At 43.9% G+C, this 24,910-nt stretch overlaps 1 protein-coding gene across 1 annotated transcript; it reads right to left on the bottom strand.

Annotated features, from left to right (window-relative positions):
- Positions 1–13,943: 13,943 nt before the first annotated feature.
- On the bottom strand, positions 13,944–23,081 carry SSTR2 (somatostatin receptor 2). The gene is made up of 2 exons (XM_044297736.1): positions 22,843–23,081; positions 13,944–17,201 (listed from the first exon to the last, which is right to left on the bottom strand). The coding sequence occupies exon 2, from the start codon at positions 17,114–17,116 to the stop codon at positions 16,004–16,006; it is 1,113 nt and encodes a 370-aa protein (XP_044153671.1). The 5' UTR covers positions 17,117–17,201; positions 22,843–23,081; the 3' UTR covers positions 13,944–16,003.
- Positions 23,082–24,910: the final 1,829 nt, after the last annotated feature.

Raw genomic sequence — 24,910 nt, 5'->3', positions numbered from 1 at the left:
TTAATCTTTCAGTATTCAATGTCCCCAGACGGACTTGTGACGTTAATGTCGGTTTTATTTGTGATTTCTGCTTTACACGCTCATCCTCAGTACAGATGGATCTATGGATATTTCATCTTGCATTTTTAGAGGCTGGGGAATCTCCCAAAACTGAAAATTAAAGCCTGAAATCAACTGAACGGCACAAAAGGAGATTCAGATATTTTATGACTTGTAATGTTATTCTGGTCCGCACTCATTTTATACTGTCCTTATATAACCGTGGGTAAGATAGATATGTACTGTATATATATATAGAGAATGTGTGAGAAATATAACGATAGATAGATGGATAGATAGATAGATAATAGATATATAGATAATAGATAGATTAGATATGAGAATAGATAGATCTTATATATACAGCTGAGTGTATGTATGTATGTGTGTGTGTGTATGTATGTTCGCTAAAGGAATCTGCACCGTCACATTTACAATCACGAAATTTGGCACACAGGTACATCAGGTGTCTGGGAAGGTTTTGGAACGAGTCTCAGCTCTCTAGGACGTACCATTCCTGAGATAAATAAAAAAAACATGCATTAGCCAATAGAAGCCCGGTCACATGACCCTTATCAGCCAATAGAAACTCGCAGGCCCTTAGTCTCCACATACAGTTTTACTTCAGGTTTCCATAACAACCCAGCCATTTTTCTTCACTGCTGTAGGTGAGCTATAAAGGAAATCTGTCACCAGGATAATCGCTATTGAAATAAAGCCATGGCCTAATAGCACTTCGTACCTTATTTACAGATGTGCCTTTGTTCCAGCAAGAGATGTTTGTATCCTCTGAAAATCCAGTTTATTTGGTATGCAAATGAGCCAGTAAGGTGCCCAGAGGGGCGTCACTCCTGCAGGGAGGAGCCCAGACACGCCCCCTGCCGCAATGTGTCCACCCACCCCTCCTACATCACATTTAGGCTCTATTTACACGTCCGCAATTCTGTTCTGCATTTTGCGGAATGGAATTGCGGACCCATTCATTTCTATGGGGCCACACTATGGGCTGTCCGGATCCGGAAATGCGGATCCGCACTTCCGGGTCCAGCAATTCTGTTCCCGAAAAAAATAGAACATGTCATCTTCTTGTCCGCAATTGTGGACAAGATTAGGCATTTTCTATTATACTGCCGGCGATGTGTGGTCTGCCAAATGCGGAACGCACATTGCCGGTGTCCATGTTTTACGGATCTACGAATCCGCAAAACACATACGGATGTGTGAATGGACTCTTAAGCCATAACTGCCCCCTTTTCCCTGCTCCCAGCATGAGGGCGGGCTTGGGCACTAGCAGGGGGCTTGTCTAGGCTCCTTCCTGCAAGAGTGACGCCCCTCTGGGCACCTTACTGGCTCATTTGCATTTCAAATAAACTCGATTTTCAGAGGATACAAACATCTATTGCTGGAACAAAGGCACATCTGAACGAAGTGCTATTAGGCCATGGCTTTACTTCATTAGCGATTATCCTGGTGACAGATTTCCTTTAAAGGGGCAGGGCGCTGTGGATGACACTGTTAAAGGAGCGGAGTGCTGTGGAGGTCACAGTTCAGGGGGCAGGTAGGGTGGCCATTCAGGCCACCCTCAAAAAACGGACTTAAAAACCTGCCCCCATGTCCCGATAAGTCACACCCCTGGTCAGGTTAGGCCACGCCCCCACTCCGCAGCCGACGGGGATTGAAAAAGGAAGGTAAAAATCAACTTCTGTCAGCTGCAGAGGTGGGAGGGAGAGTGACTTTCTCCCTGCTGCTCACACTCAGACAGCACAGTGCTGCTGTCTGAGAGTGAGCTGTTCAAAAGGACATCCCTGTGTCCATCCATGCCCTGTGCCGGACAGAGGACTGGGAGTCTGAAAGCCGGACTGTCCTGTCTAAAACCTCGGGCCACCCTAGGGGCAGGCTGCTGTGGAGATCACAATTAAGGGGACGGTCTGCTATGGAGGTCAGTGTTAAGGGGAAGATTGCTGTAGAGGCCACTGTTAAGGGGGCAGGGTGTTTTGGAAATCACTGTTAAGGAGACGAGGTACTGTGGAGATCACTAATAAAGGGGCTGCCGCTGTGGAGGTCACTGTTAAAGGGGCGCGTTGCTGTGGAGGTCTCTGTTAAGAGGGCCGGGAAAGGTGGAGGTCACAGTTAAGGGGACTATAACCTATGGTCAGTGTTAAGGGGTGAGTGCTGTAAAGGTCACTGTTAAGGGGGCGGGCCCCTGTGGAGGTTGCTGTCAAGGGGGTGGGGTTCTGTGGAACTCACTGTTAAAGGGGCAGGCTGCTGTGAAGGTCAAAGTTAAGGGGGGTCTGCTGTGGACGTCCCATTTTAAGGAGATGCGGCACTGTAGGAAGGGGTCAGTGATAAGGGGTGGGGGGCTGTGATGGTCACTGTTATAGTGGATACTGTCGATATCTTTTAACGACACACACAAACATTAAATTAAATAGAGGAAATATACCCGAGCGAAGCCGGGTCCTTCAGATAGTATATAATATATATGAGAATAGATATGATAGATAGATAGATAGATAGATATATAGAAGATATAGAGAAAGAATTAATAGATAGAAGGATGCTAAATAGATATAGAAAGAGTAAGATAGAAGAGATTGATCAGTAGATAGATCGATCAATAGATAGATATAGAGAAATAAATAATAGAAGGATATTAAATAGATAAAGATGGTAGATAGACAGATAAATTAGATGGAGAGAAAGAAGTAATACATAGAAGGATACTAGAAAGATATAGAGTGAGATTAAAGAAGGATGGATAGATATGAGATAGATAGATAGATAGATAGATAGATAGATACAGATGTAGTAGAGTTATCACATGCTTAGATAGATAGACGGACAGACAGATAGATAGATAGATACATAGATTTTTAGTGCATTCCCAGTTGATTGTACACAAGCCATTAAACTTTATGAGAATCCACTATACATTTACGTTGTCATGCTCCCTCCTCTATTACTGTAGAGTCAGTTGTGTTTTGTGACCATATTAAATCTTTTACAGTATAATAAAACCAGACCACTCTGCTGCAGCCGTAGACATACAGACTCCATTTTTATGGAATATCCCCAATTAATAGATTTCCAATAGGGATACAACTTCTTATTAAGGGGAAGAGTTAAGTTATTTAAAGGCACATTGAGATACAGGAATGGCTAATGTTAATATATATAAAAGATATCTAAAAGGGGTTTTGTGGGCTCCTCATTTTAAGCCCAATATCCATCAATATCCAATTGGTGGGAGTCCAACACAAGGCACCCCTACATTCAGCTGTTCCCTGCAGCTGCCGGTACGGGAACTAGCACTAATACTACACTTTGAATGGGCCTGTGCTTCTGACTCTGTGCAAAGTGACAGTGCCACACCCTGATGACTTCAGGGAACAGCTTGTCAGTGGTGGTGCCAGACTTCCACCCGTTAGATATAGATGACCTGATCTGTGAATAGTTACAGTACATTAGTGTTTATTTCTGAATAGAATAGCATGTCAGAGATATGGACTAATTATCCAAAATTGCACCTGTATGATGCTGGGTGGTATTCTTTAACTTATCTTTGGCTAAGGCTCCTTTCACATCACCGTTTCTCCTTTCCGTTCACTGGCTCCGTTGTGATGTGAAAGGAGCCTCAGGCTAATATACAAGATGCTACATGGTAACGGGTAGTTGCAGCATTGCATCGTTACATGTTATCTGTTTGCAGTAACAATTGAAATTTTGCACAACTTGAATTTTTGTTTGTTTTTAGCTCTAAAAATATCTTATTATCTCTCTGCATATGCAGGTATGTATCAACGGATATATTGATTTCTGTTTCAACCAAGTAGGAGAAAATCTAGCAACATCCTCCCTTACCAAACTCACTATTTAGAAGAAGCTAGCTACTTCCTCCTTCACAAAACGTACTATTCAGCAGGAGAAGCTAGCTACTACTACCTTCTTAACCAAACTCAATATTTAGAAGAAGAAGCTAGCTACTTTCTCCTTCACCAAACTTGCTATTTAAGAGGAAAGACTAGATACTTCTTTCTTCACTAAACTCCAAGTTATTTAGGAAGATAAGCTAGCTACTTCTTCCATCACCAAACTACTTGTTTAGGAGAAAAAGCTAGCTACTTCCTCATTCATCAAACTCAACATTTAAGTGAAGATATTTACTTCCTCCTTCACCAAACTCAGTGGTTAGAAGAAGAAGCTAGCTAGCCCTTTCTTGACCAAACTGACTTGGAGGAGAAGCTAGCTACAGTATGTCTTTCTTCACCAAATTCACTATTAAGGAGATGCTAACTACTTACTAGAATGCTTGGGTGTATAGGGAGAGGCATTACCAGTAGAAAGAGGGAGGTGCTCATGCCGCTCTACAGAGCACTAGTGAGACCTCATTTGGAGTATTGTGCTCAGTACTGGAGACCATATCTCCAGAAGGATATTGATACTTTGGAGAGAGTTCAGAGAAGAGCTACTAAACTGGTACATGGATTGCAGGATACAACTTACCAGGAAAGATTAAAGGACCTTAACATGTATAGCTTGGAAGAAAGACGAGACAGAGGGGATAGGATAGAAACTTTTAAATACATAAAGGGAATCAACAAGGTAAAAGAGGAGAGAATATTGAAAAGAAGAAAAACTGCTACAAGAGGACATAGTTTTAAATTAGCGGGGAAAAGGTATAAAAGTAATATCAGGAAGTATTACTTTACTGAGAGAGTAGTGGATGCATGGAATAGCCTTCCTGCAGAAGTGGTAGCTGCAAATACAGTGGATGAGTTTAAGCATGCATGGGATAGGCATAAGGCCATCCTTCATATAAGATAGGGCCAGGGGCTATCCATAGTATTTAGTATATTGGGCAGACTAGATGGGCCAAATGGTTCTTATCTGCCGACACATTCTATGTTTCTATTTAGGAGAAGAATCTAATCACTTGTAGTAGCTACTCCCTCCTTCACCATACTCACTATATAGGTGTAGATACTAGATACTTCTTCCTTTATCAAACTGTTTAGGATGAGAGGCTAGCTACTTCTGCCTTCACCAAACTCACTATATAGGAGGAGACTTCAGCTTTTTCCTACTTCACCATAACTTATTTTTTAGGAGGAAAAGCTAGCTACTTCCTCCTTTACCAATTTCAATATTTTGGAAGAGAAACTAGCTGCTTCCTGCTTCACTGAACTCACTATTTATGGGGGAGAAGCTAGCTACTTCTTCTTTCACCAAACTATTTAGCAGAAGGAGCTAGATACTTCCTCCTTCACTGGACTCATTATTAAGAAGATAAAATCCAGCTACTGTACTTTCTCCATTCCCAAACTAACTATTGAATAGTGTTGGTCGAGAACCAAAGTGCTCGGGTGCTCGGGTTGAACACCTCGGGATGCTCAGGTCCTCTACCGAGCACCCGAGCACAATGAAAGTCAATGGGAAAACCCGAGCATTAAACCAGGCACCCCCTGCTCTGAAGAGGGGAGGGTGTATGGTTCACAGGAAAAGGTCAGAAATTGATGGAAACACCACTGAAGTGGTTCTGGAACAGCATGGGGAGGATGTCTGGATGCATCTTGGACTCCCAGGTTGCTGCTGGGAACGATGTTGTCCAAGTAGTACGCCAGTTTTACAGACTGACAATAATACAAAACCGAAGATAAAATCGATTTTAGAGGAAAAATTGTTAGGAAACGTTCTTTCCTGTATATTTACTTATATATAAAGTGCAAGGGCCTGCTGGTGACCCTCAAAAACATTATGGGTGAGGGCCTGCTGGTGACCCTCAAAAAAATTATGGGCGAGGGCCTGCTGCTGAGCTGACCCTCTAATTAGGAGCGAGGGCAGCCTAATAAGCATGTTGATATGATGGAGGAGGATGAGGAGGACAAGAAAAGGGAGCTATATTGAACTATATACCCTTTTTAGTGGTGGAAGGGGTGCATGGGAATACAGTGTATTCAATACACCATAAAAGCCACATTTAGAGTGCCTTTATGTTCAGCCGCTTTCCTCTGGTGGAGTAGAGAAGTCAGGGGCAATCCAGGCCTTGTTTATTTTTATAAGAGTCAACCGGTCAGCATCTTCAGTTGACAGGCGGATGCGCTTATCAGATATTATGCCTCCAGCAGCACTAAATACATGCTCGGACAAAACTCTAAGGCGTAGAATGCCAGTTCATGCCACGTGTCCAGCTTGGACACCTAATAGTTGTAAGGCACAGAGGGATCACTGAAGGCACTGACACGATCTGCTACGTACTCCTTCACCATCTTCCAAAATTTTTCCCTTCTTGTGACATTAGGCTTCACATCAGGTTGAGGGTGCTGGCAGGGTGTCATAAAACTGTCCCAGGCCTTGGAGAGTGTTGCCCTGCCTCTGTTGTAACTGCTGTGTGTTCCCCTCCCCTCCTCGGTTGGCCAAGGAACTACGTACTCTGCAGCCAGCGTTGTCAGCTGGAAATTTTTGGAGCAATTTTTCCACAAGGACCTTCTGGTATTGCACCATTTTGCTCGTCCTCTCCACCACACGAATGAGAGATGAGAAGTTCTCTTTGTAGCGGGGTCAAGAAGGGTGAACATCCAGTAATCGGTGTTGGCCAAAATGCGTATAACGCGAGGGTCACGGGAAAGGCAGCATAACAGAAAGTCAGCCATGTGTGCCAGAGTCCCAACAGACAAGACTTCGCTGTCCTCATCAGGAGGATGACTCTCAATCTCCTCATCCTCTTCCTCCTCTCTACCCATCCACACTGAACAGATGAAATAAAACTTCCATGGGTACTACACTATGTAGCGGAGGCAACCGTCTCCTGCTCCTCCTCCTCCTCATCATCATCCAATCTGCGCTGAGAATATGAACGGAGGGTGGTCTGGCTATCACCCTGTGTACTGTTTTCCCCCATTTCCACCTCTTCCACATGCAAACCGTCTGCCTTAATTGTCAGCAGCGAGCGTTTGAGTAGACACAGAAGTGGGATGGTTACGCTTATAATAGCGTTATCGCTGCTCACCATCTGTGTTGATTCCTCAAAGTTGCGTAAAACCTCACAGAGGTAAGACATCAATGCCCACTCATTGCTTGTGAAGAGCGGAAGCTGACTGGAAAGGCGACGACCATGTTCAAGCTGGAATTCCACTACTGCCCTCTGCTGCTCGCAAAACCTGGCCAACATGTGGAACGTGGAGTTCCAGTGTGTGCTCACGTCGCACAACAGTCAGTGAGCTGGCAATTGCAAGCGCTGCTACAGCGTTGCTAGACCGGCAGAAGCTGTCAATGACTGGTGGAAATGGGCACACACGCGGCGCACCTTCACCAGTAGCTCAGGCAAATTGGGGTAGGTTTTGAGAAACCGCTGAACCACCAGGATGAACACGTGGGCTAGGCACAGTATGTGTATGAGCTTGCCATGCTCTAAAGCCGCCACCAAGTTACGACCATTATCAGACACAACCATGGATGGTTGTAGGTTTAGTGGCGGGAGCTACAGCTCAGTCTGGTCCCTTATCCTCTGCCGCAGCTCTACGGCGGTGTGCAGTTTGTCACCTAAGCAGATCAGTTTAAGCACAGCCTGTTGCCGCTTCCCCACTGCAGTGCTACACTGCTTCCAGCTACTGACTGATGTCTGACTGGTGCTGCAAGATGATAATTTGGAGGTGGAAGTGGAGGAGGAGGCGGAGGAGGAGAAGGGGGGGGTTGCAGCCACTAATGTAGGTGGTGGCGGAAACCCTGATGGAAGTAGGGCCCGCAATCCTTGGCGTCGGTAGCACCTGCGGCATCCCAGGGTACGACTCGCTCCCGGCCTACACAACGTTCACCCACTGTGCCGTCAGGAAAATGTAGCGTCCCTGGCCAAAAGCACTTGTCCATGTGTCAGTGGTTAAGTTGACCTTCCCAATAACTGCATTGGTCAGGGCATGTTACGGGACACATGCTGGTATAAGGCTGAGACTGCACACCATGAAAAATATTGGCGGCTGGGGACAGAGTAACGCAGAACGGCCACCATCACAGTGTCCACAAGCCTAAATGGCAACATTTCCAGGGCCAGCATTTTTAAAAGGTGCGCATTTAGTGCTATGGCCTATGAGTGGGTGGCTGGGTATTTGCGCTTTCGTTCATGGCCTGGGGTATAGACATCTGTACTCTGCGCTAAGACACAGAAGTGGATGTGCTAGCTGATAGTGCTTACGAAGGTCCAGGTGCATGGCGGGAGGCATCCGGGCCTATGTCTTGGACAGGGGATTGGCCAGCACGTAACACAGGGGAAGAGGAGGCAGTGGTGTGACCCGCAGACACAGTTCGGCCCACCTATTAGGGTGTTTTGATGCCATGTGGCGGATCATGCTAGTGGTGGTGAGGTTGCTAGTGTTCATGCCCCTGCTCATTTTGGTACGGCACAGGTTGCAAATGAAAATTCTTTTATCGTCCACACTTTCCTCAAAAAAGCGCCAGACTGCGGAACACCTATCACTTGGCAAGGGAGATTGCCGCAATGGGGTGCACCGGGGAACAGTTGCGGGCCTTTTTGGTGTGGCCTGCCTTCTCCCTTTTGCCACCCCACTGCCTTTTCCAGCCTGTTGCTGTGCTGTGGATCCCTCCCCCTCTGTACTGCTGTCCTCGCTCGGCTTCCCACCTTCCCAGGTTGGGTCAGTGACTTCATCATCCACCACCTCCTCTTCCACTTTCTCACTCTGGTTATCCTTCTGACTTGTTGACCTAACTACAACCTCAGTAATTGACAATTGTGTCTCATCCTCATCATGAACCTCTTGAGACACTAATTGCGGTTGACTTATTGGCAAAAGTGTCTCATCATCCACATCATGAAACACTAATTGCCGTTCCCCACCGTCATCTTCTTGTGACTGTGGATGCTTCAAGCGGGCTTGTTGAGAGGCTCAAATCAAGAATGGTGCTGAAAAGAGCTCCTCGGAAAGTGTGGGATCACTTGTTTGCTAAGACTCTCCATGGTGGGAGGAAGGAGTATCAGGGTGAGGATTCTGTTGACCAGACTCTTGGCTACTGAGACTGGACCTTGTGGAAGACAGGGTGATGCTTAACCGACTGGAAGCATTATCTGCTGCAATCCAACCAACCACCTGGTCGCACTAGGTCTGACAAACGTTATACAGGAGGTATAGCACAAGTAATGTTGCTGTCACTAGTGGCTAATAAAAAATTACACTGAATTAATGTCACTGGTATTTAGGATGGGCAAACATTATACAGAGGATGTAGAGCAGGTAATGTCACTGCCACCAGCAGCAAATTTTTTTGACTGAATGTAACTGATATTTTAGATACGCAAACGTTATACAGGAGATGTAGCGCAGGTAATGTAACTGTCCGCAGCGGACACCGTCTACAGCAAAAGTACACTGGATGTCACAGATATTTTTAGGCTGCGCACACGTTACACAGCAGATGTAGTGCAGATAATGTCGCTGTCTGCAGCGGCCAAACAATTGCAAGCTATTTAGCGCAGGTTGCGCTAAAAATATATATTGCTGCCAAATACAACAATAGTCCTTAAAAGGCCTTTTGGGTCTCTAAAAAGTTTTTTCAATAAAATAGTACTATTTCACTCGCTACACTATCTGTTCCTTCTTCAGCACAGCTCTCCCTGACTAAGACTGAGCCGCACAAGTGTCATTGGGTGCTATATAGCACCCGATGACGCGTTCCGGCCAGCCAATCACTGTAATGCCAGCAGAGGCGGCTCTTCGATCAGGCCACTTAGGCTGCCGCCTAAGGCCTCGCGCTGGTGGGGGCCTCGCTCTGGCTCCCACACGACACCGCCAGGGGCGTCGTTAGGTCAAAACATTCGGGGCTTGAGCCCCGGATGTTTTATCCAGTGCCCCGAATGCTATTCCCCCCCCCCCTTGTACTAGTACCGCTTCTTGCGAGCTGCGCAGTCATGAATTCAGTCACTTTGGAGCGCAATCCCGTCCTGCGGCGCGTGATCCCGAGAGACCCGTCAAGGGTCTCACGGGATTACACGCTGCAGGACGGCATTGCGCTCTGAAGTGACTGAACTCATGCCCGCGCAGCAGCCTAACCAATGAGCGGAACAAGTACAAGTTGGGGGGCAAATGCCTCAAATTACTTAATGTGGGGCAGTGTGGGGGGCAAATTACATAATGTGAGGCAGTATGGGGGGCAAATTACTTAATGGGGGCAGTGTGGAGGGCAAATTGCATAATGTGGGGCAGTGTGGGAGCAAATTACTTAATGGGGCAGTGTGGGGGGGAAATTACATAATGTGGGGCAGTGTGGGAGCACATTACTTAATAGGGCAGTGTGGGGGGCAAATTACATAATGTGGGGCAGTGTGGGGGCAAATTACTTAATGGGGCAGTGTGGGGGGCAAATTACATAATGGGGCAGTGTTTGGGGCAGTATTACTAATGAGGGCATTCTAGAAGGGAATTACTATGGGTGGGACTTGGAGGAGCACTATTACTATAGGGGCACTCATTTTCCTTCAGGATAGTATTTTGGGGTATTGGGGAGCACAGCGAGCAGCAAGATAACACTGTGGGGACTCCAGGTTAGGGGATGATGATAGAAAAGTGAGGAAGCTAAGATGTCCGTGTGTCACACTCTGCAGAGACGAGGCGGCTGAGAGAAGTTGTCCGGACCGAATGGAAAAGACGATGACAGAGAAGATCCACATCGCAGGAGACGTCACCCGGAGGCCCTGGATGTGACAGGTATGTGCTGCTGTATAGTGAATATAATTGAGAGAAGTGGTGAATGTGACGCACAGTACTCACTAGGACCAAAACTGAGGTGCACTTAGGAGAGAGGACTCACCCTATCCTCTAGGAATCAAATGGGTAAACAATAAAAGAACCTGGCCACTCTCGATATTTGGACCACAAGAAAATGTATTATTACACAAATATGTTAAATGAAAGTCAAATAAAATGTCCCCTTCCCGTACTGAACTACTACGTCTAAAATACTACTAAATACACAAGCATATTAATAACATCGGAAATCCTAAAAGGCAAGATTAATAGCCATATACATTAAAATATTATTCAGCAATAGTATTGTCAATGAGGTAGATGGGTTCCGATTGATGTATACATCCAAAATATCCTGGAAAAAAATCAAGAATGTTCCTGATGTAATGTCACAGATAGTATCTTGTATGTCAAATAGAAACAATGTGTACACACGCTCAGAGGTAGCGGCGTCCCGCTATAAAAAAACGCCAGCGGCGTCCCACTGGAGAAAACTTCCTAAGAACGGTCTTACCGTGTATAGGAATGTCCCACAGCTGCTCAGTTAGATGGTCCTATGGTTATCAGACCAGTACTCACGAGCGTCTTTCGTCCCCGTTCTCCCGTGCTAGTGGTTTGTTTGGTGCATGCAGCTAGACTCCGGCTTGTGTGGTTAGTCTTACGCTGAATAATTCAACCATTCGCGCGGCGGACGATATTTGGAACACACTGCAGGCTTGTCACTTGCATCGGATGGCCATACACTTTGGGGTCCTGGCTAAACGCGTTTCGGGGTATCTGGTCACCCCTTCCTCAGACTTTCTTGATTTTTCCAGGATATTTTGGATGTATACATCAATCGGAACCCATCTACCTCATTGACAGTACTATTGCTGAATAATATTTTTATATTTTAATGTATATGGCTATTAATCTTGCCTTTTAGGATTTCTGATGTTATTAATATGTTTGTGTATTTAGGAGTATTTTAGATGTAGTAGTTCAGTACGGGAAGGGGACATTTTATTTGACTTTCATTTAACATATTTGTGTAATAATACATTTTCTTGTGGTCCAAATATCGAGAGTGCCCAGGTTCTTTTATTGAATATAATTGAATATAAGCCCAAGGTACAAGATCACCCTGTACTATGTACTGCAAGCATGCAGCTGCTTAACCCTGACTGTGACATCACTGTGTATACCCTGTACTGTGATGTCACTCACTGTGCATGTTAACCCTGTACTGTTAGTGACAGTACAGGATTAATATGCACAGTGATGTCACATACAGTACATCCAGGGACCAGGGTTAATGCAATGTGACATCACAGTACAGGGTTAATATGCAAAGTGACATCTCAGTATAGCCAGGGTTAATGCAAAGTGTTAATATGCACTGTGAATATAAGCCCTGTACTGTGTTGTCACTGTGCATATTAACCATTTACTGTGATGTCACTGCATATTAAAGGGATACTCCGGGATAGGAAAATAAATCCCCTATCCAAAATATAGGAGATAAGTGTCTGATTGGGGGGGTCCGGCCGATGGGATCCCCCATGATCTCCTGCATGGTACTCCGGATCTCCTTATGCTCGGAGCAGTGGTCAACACTCCTCCTCCATGTATCGATGGGAGAGCCGCAGATACAGCACTTGTGTATCTCCGAGTCTTCCATAGAGATACATAGAGGGGGAGTGTTGACCACACCACCGCTCCATGCGGTGGTTAACACAGCTTATTTCTTGAGGACTGAGCTGGGGCGCCGTACGGAGGATCACGAGCATCCCAACGATCTTCGTAGGGGCCTCATATTCGAGTTTCGCCTAAGGCCTCACAAAGTCTAGAGCCACCTCTGAATGCCAGTAACCAACATGGTTACAGAATTGCAGTGAATGCCAGCACTTACCTGCATGTTTATTTGCTGCGGAGCAGCCAACTAACGTGCGGGGAGGAGACTCGAGCATTGCGCTCAAGCACAACCAGTGTTTGGCCAAACACCGCGATGTGCCGAGCATCGCGATGCTCGAGTAAAATTTTTGTCCGCCAGAGCATGCTCGCCCAACACTACTATTGAACTACACTTCCCAAAGTTCATTCTTTCAACCTGTTAAAAAGGCACAATTATGACCAAAGAGTGGGCAGATGTCACAAAGACCATCAATAAATGTGAAAAAGCTTCCTGTCTATAGACATCCTTATTCCTTACATGTTCTACTGTAAACAGCCATGTTGTCTGGTTTAATGCTGCCATAAGCATTTTTATAATTTAAATACTTTCTGGAAATCTATAACAAATTTTAAATATGACAAATAGAGAACATCTAGAAAGTTGCATGACAGGTTTGTGTTAAAGTATACTCATGGCCACCAGGAAAACAGGCAATTTGTGGACAAAAATTGTTAGGCTGTGGTTTACTCCAAAAATATGCTAGCAATTTCCTCTTTCACTAAACTGACTATTTAGGAGGAGAAGCTAGCTACTTAGCCCTTCACCAAACCCATTGTTTAGGAGGAGAAGCAAGCTAGTTCCTGCTTCACCGAACTTACTATTAAGGAGGAGAAACCAGCCACTTCCTCCTTTACCAAACTGACTATTTAGGAGGAGAAGCTAGCTACATCTTCCTTCCTCACTATTTAGGAAAAGAAGCCAGCTACTCCCTCCTTCACCAAATTAAGTATTTAGAGGAAAAATGAAAACAACTTACTAAAACTCCACTGTTTCTATTTAGAAGGAGATGCTAGCTATTTCTTCCTTCACCAAACTCACTATTTAGGAGGAGAAGATAGCTACTTACTCCTTCACGAAATTCACTATTTAGGAGGAGATGCTAGCTAATCTTCCTTCACCAAACTCAATATTTAGGAGAAGAAGCTAGCTACTTTCTCCTTCACCGCATTCACTATTTTGGAGGAAAAGCTAGCTACTCCTTCCTTCACCAAACTCAGTATTTAGGAGAAGAAGCTAGCTACTTCCTCCTTCACCAGACTTACAACTGAACTGCACCATTCATTCTTTCAGCATGTTAAGAAGACAATCTACATACAGAAAAGTATAATGTTGACCATTATAGGTGCCCAGGGCTGGGAATATACCTTAAAGACCATCAATAAATGTGAAAACCCCTCCTGTATGGGGACTTCCTTACATGTTCTATTATAACAGCCATAAAGAAGAATACAATATCTGGTTTTTAATGTTGCCACAAGCATTTGTATAATTTAAGCACTTTCTGAAAATATATAACAAATTTTAAATATGACAAATAGAGAACATCTGGAAAGTTGCATGAGACATTTCTGTTAAAGTAAACTTACGGCCCACAGGGAAACAGCCAATTTGTGGGCAAAACATTGGTAGGCTGTGGATCACAAAAAAAATACTTAGAGAAAAGGGAGGCCCCAATAGAAATAAAATCAAAACAGGATCCTTTCCTGGACAGAAGGTTCTGCTTGCCCCATTGACCTTTAAAGGTGGCTTGACAATTGGCATGTTCTCAGCTCCATTGTTTGCTAACCACTGACCCAATAGTAACTATAGGAGCTGCCTCTATACTAGTCCACCTCACAAAGTGGCTGCTTCCCTCGACAGAAGGCAACAACACCCTTTACATTGGATGTATGAAATAACAAAAAAAAAATAGCACAAGATTATTTTCACTGAATAGCACAAGCTCTTATGCCCATTTTCTTGTGAACTTTAGACTCCAGGCTTGCTCCACAGGCAGAAGGCCTCTGTTCGTATTAGCTGAAATCAGGTAAGTTTGGTTTCTCTGAAAGTGCCAGTTTCTGTAGACATAAGTGACATATTGAGTATAGAAATACCAGATAATCTTTCAGTGGTTTTGTTACATGTAGGCACAATATCACTTTACCCTACAAATGTTTATACCAGTCTTGGGGTTTGTCTTTTTTTTAAATTATTAAATCATTTACTCCAGTAGTGGACATTCGACCACCAGTTTGCCTCATGCATGGTGTCAACCCCTCCATGGACAAAACAATCAGCAGCTCAAAGCACGTAACCAATAGCAGCCTATTTGGTACCACTACTTGCTAGTAGTATTACAGGAGATCCTGTGCTGTATGAAGATGATGGTGGGTTGTTTCTACCACCCCTTTGAGGTCTTGTCTTCAAAACTGCAAAGTGTAGAAGTTTCTTAACCTTATCTCTTGTGCTTTATTACATTTTTCCATTTTTTTGTCCACATTCAGTTCAGAATGTTCACTTTCTCCATCATTTTCCATTTCCTCCATGACAAGGATATGGCCATTTTGCCCAAAAGTAAAGTGCAGTGTGTTTCTTGGTGAATATAAAGTGCACTTACTACAAGAAAGTAAATATTTTATGCCAAGCTAAGAGGATAAAAACCATACAAATGACCACCAATTTTCAAGTTATTGCTAGAAATGAAAAATAGCCACTAGATAAATTGGGTTAATGTGTGTTTGTATGTATGGGTGCACACACAGCTGGGCACACATATCTGAGACAATGTGGCACATCTATTTATGTTGGTGCCTCACCTGTATAATATAAAACATAATAGAAGATAGGTCAAAGGTAGACTGGTTCTAAAGAGTATGGGTTATGGAAAGGCATCCAAAAATACTAGAGGTCACTCCAGTTTTTCAAAAAAGTTAATGAATCCCATATTTCATCTATGAAACATGACGGTGTGGTGACCTGTAGTCCTGCAGAACATTGACAATTGAGTAGTTCATATTGTAAGTGCAGCCACAACCCAACAACATTGGGAGATATCTTCTGCAGTTGGGCAAGGTTTTACTGAATCTTTAAAATTTCATATTTGGTATCTTCAATAACCCCAGTTTATACCTTCACCTAGAAGGAACTGTTCCTATGGAGCCCACACAAAGTCAATATGTATGTTATTTAGCAACTTGACTTATTTTGGACCCTATACACAAGATACGGCAGTGACATTTTTAGATGGAGGCTACTTGGTTGTAGACACTCCTGAAGACTGGAACTGTACTGGGTGCAAACATCTACAAATTCTTCAGGTTGTACATTATTTGTGACATTAATAGCATTGGTTGAGTAACTGCTTGACTCTGTAAACCTATGCCTACTTGCCAAGGAACCTTTGAAGAACATCCATGAGCTGGTTCATTCACCTTCATAGCCTTTATCTAGTCAAGATGTTTCAGGGTGGATTTGCTTGTATATATACAGCTTTATTTGCTATGTTTTAAAACTTAAGGTATCCTTAGATGCTGGTTTGAAGATCTCCATTAAGCAACGTGCGTTGCGTTTCTGTTGTTTCGTTTAACCTAGATTTGTCTTGTTTGCTATCACTTCTGTCTCCTTCATCCATGCCACTGACCTTGGATAAGCAAAGGACATTCTTAAAACTCTTTTTAAAATTGTCAGATAGAAAGGCATAAAGTATGGGGTTGGCACAGCTATTGGCATAACTCAGAACCACTACAAAGTCCCACATGGCTTTTAAGCCTGGAGTTGGCACTATTAAGAGTGAGACAGAGGAGACATTAAAGATGTAGAACGGGAGCCAACAAAATATAAAAACCGCTACCACTATAGACACCATCCTTGTAACTTTCTTTTCTGACCTTTTTCTTTTGGAGGAGCCAACTCTTATCCCAGAGGACTTCACTTTTATGATGATGAACAGATAGCAGAGGCAGATAATACTGAGGGGAACCAGAAATCCTAGGATGAAGGCGTAAATGATAAAACCAGTGTACCAGGTGCCAGAGTTATCAGGCCAGATAATGGTGCAGCTGCCACTTCCATGGTTTAATTGTACCCCGGCATAATTCATGATGGGCATGATGACCAAAAGTGAGATGGCCCATACGGCAGCATTGACCATCTTAGCAGTCCTTGGTCTCCTCCATTTTGCAGACTTGATTGGATGAACCACTGCAAGGTAACGGTCCATGCTCATGACTGTCAGGCAGAAGATACTGGTGAACTGGTTAATGCCATCCACCGTCATGACAATTCTGCAAATAACTTTGCCAAAGGGCCAGTGGACCAAAGCCACCTGCATGGCCAAAAAGGGCAGGCCAAGCATAAACAGTTCATCTGCTATGGCTAGGTTTAGGATATAGATGTTGGTGATGGTCTTCATCTTGGCATATCGGAGTATGACATAAATGACCAGTGTATTTCCACAAAGTCCAACAATACATACCACAAAGTAGATGAAGGTCAGGATGGCATTGCTCGTCAGGTCATAGTAGTGTGATGTTGAGTTGGTGGATGCATTGTTAGTTGTCTCCATAATGTACCCCTGGGAAACAGGAGAAAAATATAGCTCTGTGATGTTGGGTAAGTCTGAGTAATCCTGCTCCATTTTGTCGTTCTCTAGTGAGCACAAATGGCGTTTGTTTATTCAATACTCATGGCAGATCCTTGGGTCTCTTGTAGTCTGGTGGACACTAAAACACATAAAAGCAAAAATCATTAAAAGCTAGCAACTGTAAGTAACAACAGATTGACAAATCTATTTACTCTGCCCAAGCCTACGTAGCTACGGCTACACATTATTGATCTTGCCTTTCCATGTATACCATAATGTTCGATTCCAATGTATATCTATGCAGTTCAGATCTACACAACATGTTCCGTTTCTCTCTATCCATATCCATAGAAGATTCCAAAATTCTGCTGGTTGCCATTGGAAACAGACAGCAATTTAGCTCCACCTGTTGTCAGATGTATGACGTGGCTTATTCCTATCCGAATAAATCTTATCTTCAATGCCCTGCTGTCTGGACATCAGAAGAACCCTTTAGAGAACATCCACACACATCCAAATTGGGGTCAACATTTGCATAAATTACATGTGAATTAATCGCAGATTTGCCATTGATTTTACCCAATTCATTGAAACTCACAGTGAAAATCTGGAAGATAAATTGAAGTTTCATTAGTGAATTTCTACACTGTTCCACAGGGTGTGGATGAGATTTCAGAAAAATCTCATCCACTTTGCTGCTGCTGTAAATGCTGCAGATTTTCCACCTGCAATATGTGGTGGATACCCTGCAGTGTATCCATCCTGTGTGGACATACCCTTAAAGAGGTTGTCTGATGAAGAAATCAGCTGATCGATGCAGGTCTGGTCATAAGGCAAAGCTGCAGCTACACATTGTATCACTAGACACCATGCATGGACATGCTTGGTCCACCAGTGTAGAAGTTATGGACATAGAAACCCCCCTTCTATGATGCCCATATTCCATAATAGACCATAGGGCTGTCATGATGAGACAACTCCTTTAAAGGGAGTCTGTCACCAGTTTAACCAATCACAATGCCTTGTAGGGCTAGATAAGCTGAATGTACCTTTCACTTAGTGGTCCATTGCTTATTGCTTCATTCTGGAGAACATTACTTTTAATCTATATGCAGGTGAGCAGGGATGTGCACAAAGGGCTCCCTTGTTTCTCTTGCTTCCTCAGCCAGTCCCACCTCTCCGTCTTAATTGACACTGCCAGGTTCCTGCATAGTCATTTCGCCAGGCCCTGTTATCCAAGAAGTGGAAGGAGGGGCTGGCAGAGGAAGCAGGAGGAGCAAGGGTGCACAGAAGATCTTGAGCCCACCCTCGATGCACTCAACTGCTCATTTTCATATGGATTAAAAGTACTTTTTCTCCAGAATGAAGCAACAGATCACTAAGTAGAAGGTATAATTACGTTCAGCTGAGAAAGGTTCCCTTTAATGGTATCTTTGGATGAAAATGTAAACGTCATCATTGGGGAAGCCAAGTATTTGCCAAGTTTTATGATATTTTGAAGAAACATCTATTGGAAGGGGAAAGTGTTCACTGTTCAGGGCCCTCATCTATTTTCCAGAACAGGAATAACTTCCAAACAGCGCCCTCTCTGTCTGGAGGACCCAGAAAATCTGTGCATTGCACACATAGCCCACTGATTTCTATAGGTATCAGGTAACCATTTAGATCACTTGTGGTGATGCTGCGAAGGAATTGGAGGTTGTCTGTCACCTCTGTAATGGCATTTACACCAAAAGATTATCTGACAGATTTTCTGACCATTGATAGGTCAGATGGCTGTTTATACACACAGATCTTTTGTTAGACCATGGGTGCGGCCGTTCTACTTGGTGCATTGTGGGTTGAGACACTCCATTCACACACCCACACCTGGCTTCTCCTGTGTAATTGCTACCAGTTCTGAAATATCAAGAATTCAATCTGAATTTCAGGATAAATTCGATTTGCCACGAAGCTGAATTTCCTCGTGCTTCGTGGTAGCGAATCGATTTAACCTGAAATAGTGTAAAAATAAATAAATCATAATTACCTCCTCCATTTGCCGGCCGCCGCCATCTTGATGGAACATTTTGGGCGAAATCTCGTGCGTGGTGACGTATAACATCACCACGCTGGTCGGCGTGCCAATATCATCTCGGGCCACGCAAGATTTCGCGATCTTCAAGCAAGATGGCGGCGGCCAGACCGTCACGAGAAAATGGAGGTGGTAAGTATGATAAAAAATAAAATTCTGCAAATTTTACTGTTTTTGCTCTCAAAATGCCGTGATCAGCTATGAATGCAGCATCTGAGGGGTACAATGACGGCGCTATCACAGCTCCCTGTCATTGCACCTGCTACTTACAAAAAATAAAATGCGCTTCGTGACAAAGTAATTTTTTGGTCAAATTTTGTGAAGCAGCCGAATTGAATTTTCTAAAACTTTGCTGATCTCTAAATATAATGTATCTACTGTGACGAGGGGACATCCTCTGCGTCTGGAGGAAGGAAGGTTTGTACACAAACATAGAAGAGGATTCTTTACGGTAAGAGCAGTGAGACTATGGAACTCTCTGCCTGAGGAGGTGGTGATGGTGAGTACAATAAAGGAATTCAAGAGGGGCCTGGATGTATTTCTGGAGCGTAATAATATTACAGGCTATAGCTACTAGAGAGGGGTCGTTGATCCAGGGAGTTATTCTGATTGCCTGATTGGAGTCGGGAAGGAATTTTTTCCCCTAAAGTGGGGAAAATTGGCTTCTACCTCAGAGGGGTGTTTTGCCTTCCTCTGGATCAACTTGCAGGATAACAGGCTTTTCAGCCTTATAAACTATGTTAATATGTTAAATTTTTAACAATTCTTTTTTTCTGTTTGCTCCCATCATTTCCATGCATTTATCTAGGAAGCTGAGCTGCAATACCATACACAACATAGGAAGCGCTGCTTCTGGAAAGAAAGAGAGCAGACATTTTTTTTTCTAATGTTGCTTCCTTACCATGGAATCCCCCCCCTTTTCTGTATGTGTCCTCACATAACTCCATGTAATGTGCCCCTTTAATTCCTTCAGTCATTGCTCTCAGTGTAACTCGCATTACGGTAATATTATTGTAAAACGTAACCAAGGCAGCGATGCATTAGTCTCACACTTCCCACGCTCCTCCGTACATTGCCTGGATACTGATATTACAGTACATTTTGCCACTTTATAATGACCCAGTCCTGATCCGTCACGCTGGTTGCAGAGGTCTGGCAGACGCAGAATGCAATCGGTTATTTCCAGCCGTCTGAAAAGACTATTGATTTTGTATCACGCTCTCACTCTAATAGGAAACATTTCAAACACTTTAATAAAGCCTGATTGTGGGTTTAGCCACCAGTATGCTCTGTACTGGCATCTGTATCAACGAGGTCCTATCTGACACATTTATCAACCAGGTCATACATCGAAAGTGGAAATCCATGGTCCTCCCTAAAGCCTCTAAACCCGCTCTCTATCATCTAGGTGTAAATAGTTTGTTCCATAATCTATGTCCAACCATTACTACGGAAGCGTAAACTAGAGCAAGGACGACCTTATGATGGACGGATGGTGGCCTCGGCGCCGGGCGGTATTTTCTGTTGCTATCTCTAAGGGCCAACTTACAAGTAAGCCAGGCAGCCGAACTCAATGTCAGGCAGCAGCTGCAGAAGGAAATGAGATTTCAGGATGTATAAAGAGAGAGAGAAGACCCTGTCACCCCAAGGTAATATTGTTTTTTTTTAGAAATCCCTCGTGAGGTTGAATATTGAAGTTGGGAAGAGGGAGAAGTTGATGGAGGCAATGGCAGAAGTTAACATGAACATGTCTTCAAGAAGGTTGAAGACACAAGTAGTGTTGATGACATTCTAGAGAAGCTCCGTGACCTGACAACCCCATAGTAACATAGCCGAAAAGCAACGAGGAACTTATTTTTACACCAGGTTACGTCCTTCTTAGAGCCAGGAGGCTAGTTACTAGTTAGACCAGAGAGGGGAAGTTGATGGAGGCAATGGCAGAAGTCAGCATGAATATGTCTTTAAGAAGGTTGAAGACCCAAGTAGGGGTGATGACATTCTAGAGAAGCTCTTGGACTGACAATCCCATAGTAATATAGCCAAAAAGCAATGAGGAACTTATTTTTACACCAGGCACTTATGTCCGTCCTGGAGTAAGGAGGCTAGTTACTAGTTAGATTCATTTCCAAGGTCCTTGTCAGATGACATAACGCAGTGACTCTCTACGTGCCGCTCTCTGTTTAGATCTGCATCATTTCATTAGACGAAGAGGAGTACACCAGTCTGACCACATTTCATCAGCTCATGTTTCCTACTATACTTATGGTCCAGGGCTGACTACTGTAGTGAGAAGATACGAGGCAGGAAGACATATGAGATAGCAAGACCGAATTCTTCTTAGGTGATGTTTAGATCTGAGGAGCTTTGCCCTTGAATACTCACATTTTACCCAGTTTGGCTTGCCATACGAGGACCACTACCACTTGTAGTATCACAGCCTTATCTCCGTTAGGAACCTGTTACACAATTAAGGGGTCCAGGAAGCTGAGAGATGGGGAGCTGTTTGTCAGGATCTTCATACTAGTGGGCACCAGAGATTTTCTTGCCCTGATTCACATAAGGACTCTACAAAATCTGGTTTTGTCTATTTAACCCCTTAGGAATCTGCACTTTGTGAGTCAGGGGAAGAAAGGATGTGTCCATTTATGAATCCCATATCTTACGCCCTAGACCGTGGAATTTAGTGAGCACCTACAGTCCACAGTTAGCTTAGTTTAGCGAATGATAAGTCATTCTGGGACTCGTAGTGCCTGATCATCTCTCGCCCTACGCCTTTATTTAACCCTTCATGTCATCTTGAATTTTCAGTTGATATTTGATTTTGAATCACCAGAAATTATGGCTACCCTCTTTCTCCATATGGCAAGCAATGCTAGGACTTGTGGTGCCAGGGAAGCTGAGGAGACTGACAGAATACAAGTCATAGGTAGTCCAGGGGGAAGAGGAATCGCTGATCGGTTAGCACTTGTTGCATGCGGATTGTGAGCTCTTTGCAACAAAGTAACAAATGCAAATTGTTGCTATTTATAAACAAACAATGGCTGATACAATACACACCCGGACTCTTTTAGTGGGTGATGTGCTGTGCTGATATGCAACTCATGGCATCCTAATGTGCCAATCAGTTCTGTGCCATGCATTCTGCCAACTACCATGTCAAATATAATGATCCTAGTACACTGGCGTCCTGGCAGAACTGCTCCATGTCATTAAAGTGGCTGATAAGATTAGTCAAAGTTACAATTTACTTTGAGCAAACAGGTTGAAGAAAAATTCAAAGGGAAACAGCCCCATACAATCAGGAGAGTAGCTGCCCCGGGTGTTGCGTGCCAGGGCGGTGGGATGTCAACAAGTCACTCTGCCTTGGCAAGGTTATTTAGATACAGGGCTAGGGTAGCAAACTGAATCTTTTTACCCTGGGCATAGGAAAATCTGCATAGAATATATTCATAGCTCACAATATAGCCCAGCGATGGCTAACCTCCGGCACTCCAGCTGTGGTGAAACTACAACTCCCAGCATGCTCCATTCATTTCTATGGCAAGTGTACATCTTGGGAGTCGTAGTTTTACCACATCTGGAGTGTCGGAGGTTAGCCATCACACATATAGCCTAACCCTGAGGTGAGAGATTGAATAGATCTGCTCGGATATTAGAAAAACATAGGCTCATTTTGGTGCAAAGAAATAAATAAAAAGTCGCTTACCTGTCTAGGGTCACCTAGGGGTTCAAGACGCTCCAGGGAATCCACCGTCTTCTCCAGAAGTGCACCTGATGAAGTCCATTGTCCTGAAGTTTCTCACCTGCGAGAGATTTCGGAAACTCTCCGATGTATTTCTGAGATCTGATGGGAGTAGTGCTCTTGGCTGCGTTTGGATAGTGACTTCCCTCTCCAGCTGGTCCTCGGCAACAGAGCTCTCCAAGTGCGTGTGTGCTCAGTCTGAAGCTCCCTCTACATCTGAGGGTTGTATCCAGGAGTAATGAGAGGAGGACTTGCAGAATTCCTCCTGTTCACACACAGATGGTGCTCAAGCCATACAATCTCTCTCAAGTCTATTGCGAGCTGGAAAGATGGAGACAGCGTCTGTCGCTCGCTCCCTGAATACAGCCCCCCCCCCACCTCAGTCACCACTGACAGCCGTCAGTCACTGCACTTATTTCTGTATTTACTGTATCCATTTATAAAAGGTAAGGGTGCAGATTTGTTGCAAACATTCCTGCTATTATCCCAATAAGGCTACATGCACTCGACCGTATGTGTTTTGCAGTCCACAAATTGCAGAGCCGCCCCAAAAAAAAAAAAAAAAAGGATGCCATCCGTTTTTTTTGCAGTTCCATTGTAACAATGCCTAAAACGGACAAGAATAGGACGTGTTCTATTTTTTGGGTGGGGCTACGGAACGGACATACAGAGGCGGACAGCACGCGGTGTGCTGTCCGCATTTTTTGCGGACCCATTGATAGAAAACGGAACGGACACGGAAACAAACAACATTCGTGTGCATGTAGCCTAAGGGTAAGGTTCTGTATCATCTGCAGATGTAGCAGAGCTGAGGTTGTCGTTCAGTAGATTTTGTACTAACATGATCAGGAAACTGTGAAAATGACATATTCAGCTCTGCTATATCTGTAGATGTGTTTCCAATGTACAAGGGGTTAATTATTTCTCCTGTACCAACTGGTATGTGAATGTAACTGAATATAGCAGCCTACACACACATACGGGAGGATGGGATCAAATTGGAAAAAAAAAGTATGTTTTAGCAATTTGTAAACCCCCTGCCTCCCCATCTTGTACCTGGGTTTAACATAAAATCTTATCTGGGTGATAACGGCTATCAGTTTTTTTTTTCTGCTTGCTGTCAATGAATAGGGATACATCTTGAAGCTGGAAATGTCCTTCCCATGCAAGTGTTTTGTCACAATGTATCAGTACAGGTAAGTCCTAGACAGAAGAGACTTCTGCTGTTACCGCTATATTTAACCCACTATGGATTACCTGTATTTGATAAGCTATGGCAAACCTTCTGCACTAGGTCAGGGGATTTTATTTCCGTTCACTGACAGCAAGCAAATATTAAAAAAATATATATATATGTGGTTTACAAGCAAAGCACAGAGTTAAAAAAAATAAAAAAAGTTACTGAGATGCAGTTGTGGTGGGGAGGGTGCAGAAAAGTAGCCCAAACAGCTCAGGCACAGGAAACCCTTAGCAAACATATTCTACAAAGATGCAGATGTAGTTGAGCTGTTTTTGTAATTTGCCATTTTCTGCTTCAGTGAAATTGCTTCCATGAAGAACAGCAGATTGAAGTTTAATAAACTATCACACATATAGGAATGTCTTATCCTGTAGCCCATCCTAATGCTCACTCACAGCAGCACAGAGTATTTCATGTTTACAAGATAACTTGTGAACTGTTTCCTGCTCTGTCTGGAGAAGGGATGACAGGTCTGCGTGAGATCATGACAAGCAAAAATATAGATAATGGAAGGAGTGGGGGTCTATGGTTGGCACAGGCTGCACCTGCAGGGCATTGGTGCTGACGTCCTCACATCTGAAGGATCAGTACACGGAACAGAAGGAGCTGAATGAGAGGCACAGATTGCCCATTCTTTCATCCTGACGTCCCCATTCTTTGATCTGATAAGGAAACGTCAGTGACAAGCAGAGCGTTTATGTCTCCAGACGTGTGTGTAATAACATACAAGTCTAATGAGCAGGTCCCAAAAGCCATAAATCAGTATAAAGCGTCAGAAGGAAGGAGTCCTGA

This window comes from Bufo gargarizans, chromosome 6 (genome assembly GCF_014858855.1).
Source record: "Bufo gargarizans isolate SCDJY-AF-19 chromosome 6, ASM1485885v1, whole genome shotgun sequence".
Taxonomy (NCBI): Eukaryota; Metazoa; Chordata; class Amphibia; order Anura; family Bufonidae; genus Bufo; species Bufo gargarizans.
This window is presented reverse-complemented; position numbering and strand designations above follow the sequence as displayed.